The sequence below is a fragment of the Ochlerotatus camptorhynchus genome, unplaced genomic scaffold (genome assembly GCF_037179485.1).
Source record: "Ochlerotatus camptorhynchus isolate MF236.1 unplaced genomic scaffold, CSIRO-AGI_Acam_v1.1 ptg000257l, whole genome shotgun sequence".
NCBI lineage: Eukaryota > Metazoa > Arthropoda > Insecta > Diptera > Culicidae > Ochlerotatus > Ochlerotatus camptorhynchus.
The window spans coordinates 1,382,705-1,386,975 of NW_027040747.1; the positions used below are offsets into that span (position 1 = coordinate 1,382,705).

General features: G+C 40.1%; 1 protein-coding gene across 1 annotated transcript; it reads right to left on the reverse strand.

Annotated features, from left to right (window-relative positions):
- Nucleotides 1-1,304: 1,304 nt before the first annotated feature.
- On the reverse strand, nucleotides 1,305-3,860 carry LOC135705075 (cytochrome P450 302a1, mitochondrial). The gene is made up of 7 exons (XM_065226645.1): nucleotides 3,728-3,860; nucleotides 3,030-3,112; nucleotides 2,714-2,957; nucleotides 2,467-2,651; nucleotides 1,894-2,409; nucleotides 1,511-1,833; nucleotides 1,305-1,437 (listed from the first exon to the last, which is right to left on the reverse strand). The coding sequence occupies exons 1-7, from the start codon at nucleotides 3,805-3,807 to the stop codon at nucleotides 1,321-1,323; spliced, it is 1,548 nt and encodes a 515-aa protein (XP_065082717.1). The 5' UTR covers nucleotides 3,808-3,860; the 3' UTR covers nucleotides 1,305-1,320.
- Between the last annotated feature and the right edge of the window lie 411 nt (nucleotides 3,861-4,271).

Genomic DNA, 4,271 nt, shown 5'->3' on the forward strand with positions numbered 1-4,271 from the left:
CAATTTTCTTTGACCGATGAAGCACCACACATTATGAAGTGAATTCTGGCATATTATGGAAAAAGAAGCCAGGATTCACTTGGCAAATTCACAAATGACTCTTAATTATTAAAAATGACCTACAGTTGATGAATTCCAATTAATTATTAGACTTAGATTCAAAAAATGTGAAAAATTAATGGCATAACCATTGACAGAAATATGGCAAATTTTATATCTAATTTATAACAACGGTTGTTATGTATGTATATTTTTGAATGCGATAGATTATATCTAATTTTGTAATAATTTTGATATAATCATATCAAAGTCTGTTATAATTTTGTTACCACTAGACAAATTTTTGTTATGATTTTTGTTATTTTAACAACTAACCAGCCACACGTTCTGTTACATTTTTTTTTTGTTAAATAAATAACTTCAGTTGTTATAATTTCGCTATGCCTTTATGATCGGGATTCGTTACTGAGATGATTGAACCCGTTCAACAAATTTGCATTGATCAAGTAGGTATTGAAGTAGGGGAAATGGATGTAATGTCAGCCTAAATGCTCCTAATTTGGGCCCATACATAAATTCAGCAATCGACTAAATTTTCAATAGCGACTAAAAATTGTGGTTTGCTGTAACTAGCTGCGCGTATGCTGAGTAGATATAAAGAGGATTTATGACGATTCTGAAGCTTTCCTGCGAAAAGATAATGCGCGATGTAAGTAGATGCGAGAATGAAATAAGAGTAAGACTGAAAACACGAGAACACGATTCCACTGAGAAATCGAATTAATAATTTTTAAAATTCGTTTCGTATTACTTTTGCAAAAAGAACATGTTTGACAACACTGCCAAAAATAGACAATAAATTTTCAGACTCCTTGCAAATCTCCAAACTGAAAACAGCCGCCATGATTTTCTGTAGATCAATTTGGCATGACAAAGTTGTAAAGAGGACAGAATTGATAGTGCCGTTAGAGTACGGTAGTATGTAAGTCTAGACGTTGAGTCTATAAAACATCAAGATCTTAACTCCAGGACATTTTGGAGAACCTTTAAGACTTCAGGATCTCAAAATGATGTTATATGATTAACTTAGGCACATTCTAATACATTCTAATCAAATTATGCAGAATAAGCAAGAAAATATGTTTGGCCACCTCCTTATTGTATGGAGATTTCCTATCATGCAACGATCAACCATTTACATAAAAACGATCTTTTACTAAATCTATCTACAAAATATATAAACCAACTTTCTGCTATAACAGTTACATAAATTTATTAGTACCATTGCACATCGTATAAATCCAAAAAACAAAAATGCAATCACAATTGTCTCGACCTAAACGAAATGTTGATCGGTTGATCCGGCTGGTTGATGAGCTTGGTTTCGATTCCCATGGGAACGCGCCCCACCCAGTCAATCTCATACGATCGAATCAACTGAAATATTCAATGAATAGTTAAATTCCCTCCTCACATTGGCGTTCCAACATCATCCTATCCTTCTACTTACTCTCAACAACAGCACCAGCATATTCTGCTCAGCCATCCTCCGGGCAATGCACGAACGCATCCCGTGGCCGAACGGAAGCACCAGATGGGGATTGACATTCTCTTTGGTGTCTCGCATCCATCGCTCCGGAATGAATTTGCTGGCGTTCTTGAAGTACTTTTCCTGCCGACAGGAGATCAGATTCTGGGTGACTATGACGGTCCCCTTGGGAACGTGGTAGCCGCCCAGTACGGCATCATTGTTCAGGATTCGTCCTACGCCAATGGAAATGGGATTCAGGCGGAGGGATTCCTTCAGCACCGCCCGGCAGTAGGTTGCTTCTGCTGCAATAGAAGGAAGCACTCAGTTTCCATGGTGAACATCGGTTGAAGAAGATTGCGTACAGTTCAGAGCAGCAGCATCGATTTGGCACTCCCACGGATCGGGTAGGATCTTGCATGCTTCCTGGTACAGCTTATCCTGAGCGTCCGGATTGAGACACAGGTGGTAGAGGGCGAATGCCGTTGTGTACGAACTAGTATGAACACCTGCGAGAAGCAAATCAGCTGCCATTCCGATGATGTCGTGCAATTCCAAGTTGGGATTCCGAAGATATTCCTCCAGAAGTGATCTGGAACGATGCCGCCCGGAGGCCATCTTCTGCTGATCTTCGTCAAAGTAGAGTAACTTTTGCGATACCAATTCTACGGCGGTTTTCTCCATGAATTCTTGTGCTTTCCGAAGCTTCCGATAGGCCGGAGTCTCGAAGTATTTCCACAGTTGGAAGCCCTGATCTGTCGGTAGGATACTCTGGTTGGTGGCTTCTGCAGACTCCATCAGTCGAGAAGACAGGGAGTTGGGTTTCATCTGCTCTTCGGAGAAACTGTCCAACCGGACGTCGAAAGCCATTAGACAAATTACTGCAAAATAATCCGATTAGAACTTATTCAAAAATCCTCACACATTGACCAGCATACATTCCAAGTTAAGTCTCGAAATAGCAGGCATAAAATCCGGGGCGCAATCACTGTCAGTCGTCTTCATATTGGCCACGAACTCCCTAGTGACCTTGTCCGTCAAAGGCAGGAAATTCCTCACGCTTTGAGGTGAACTCAACCCCTTCTGCAGCTCCGATCGTATCTTCCACCACTCGATACCGTTTCTGAAGGTGAAAAAGCATGATCGAGTAATTTTGAATTTCAAATTTCCAGATGCAAATCTTACGTGGCCAGCAAACCCGCCGTTCGGTACACATTAGGGCGATCCCGTCGATATTTGGCGAGAGCAGTATGGCTTCGGCGCGAAGGGTAGATTCCCGGAGTTTTGTCATTCAACACGGCAGCTATGTCCTGGGGGTCATACAGCCAAACGATGTCCTGGCCAGGGACCATGGTTTCACGTACGATGGGGCCATATTTTTCGTACTTGTCTCTACCACACACATGCAGGGCATCGAAGCTATATTTTCCTGAAAAAGATGCAAGAAGTCCGAGATCCAGTTACCGTCGGTTACACAATAAAGAATGTGCATGGGAAGTACCTATTCCGGGAATGTACTGGTAGAGATTGCCTAGTCCAAGAGGACCACGGGGTCCAGGAATTTGTTTGAAGGGTTTTGGAGATCTTGGGAAAACAAATAAACATTAAAAGTCAAAATTACATTGCGTCTACTTTTTACAACTTCCGTGGGGCGCCCAATTCCAGACTTTCAATAATGAACTAAATGTCAATTTCTTCAGAATTTTTGTGAACAACGGTTATCATCTCTTTTCAAATAATGATTGAATTATGTTTCGATCTTCAGTAAAACATTGAAGATGATCATCGAATCTATTACTTAACATCAAAAAGGAATGTTACCAGGTTTTAAGAGCTGAAAAAGTAAGTATTTACGAGTTAAGTCCACAAATTAAATTTTGTATCCATGACAGATACGCGTATTTCATCTATGCAAACGTCATCAGTGTTAATCTGGTTCCATTCAGATTGACGCTGATGACGTACTCATATTGCTGAGAAAACACGCGTATCTGTCATATGGATTAGAATAAATTACGTGTAGTTCAATAGTAAAAATTCAGTATTCTCGCTATGATCAGTATTCCATTAACACATTAATTTAATACCACACTTTAGTTATACATGTTCATGCGTTGAAAAATGCAATGCTTATAAAAGCATTTATATTACTAAAATTTGATTAAAGAAAATTTAACAAATTAAATCAAATCAACGTACTCTGAACTTCCAGCTAAACACCTCCTAGTACTATACCACAGATTATTTGAACACCGTGTCCTCACAGATGAAGAATACATAACTACTAATTGCACTTAAATTTAGCTTAAACATGAAATCAATCAACAACGGAAGCCAAATGTATCGAGCTACATTTGCAACGAACGTCTAACAGCGAACTCCCTCTCTAGCACAGCCGGTAGGCAACTCTGGTCGTAAGACTTATCTGTTTGAAAAAGACTGCAAAACAACCCGGTGATTGTGTGAGCGAAGCGGGCCTCCTATAGGATAGAATGAAGCAGACAAACATTGAATTACCAAACCAATACCTACGCTGACCGCGTCCAAAAACGTCCAGAACATGCGCAAGGTGAATGTATTTGATGGTCAGATGGTCACCTTTCCTTCCTATTGCAGTTGAATGGGTTCATTCGTTCGGAATGTGGTGGTGATCGTGATCAAATTCATGCTTCTTACGGCTCTCATACACACGCCTTATTTGGCCTTGAATTCCAGATGATTCGAAAGCAAAATATTCATTCCC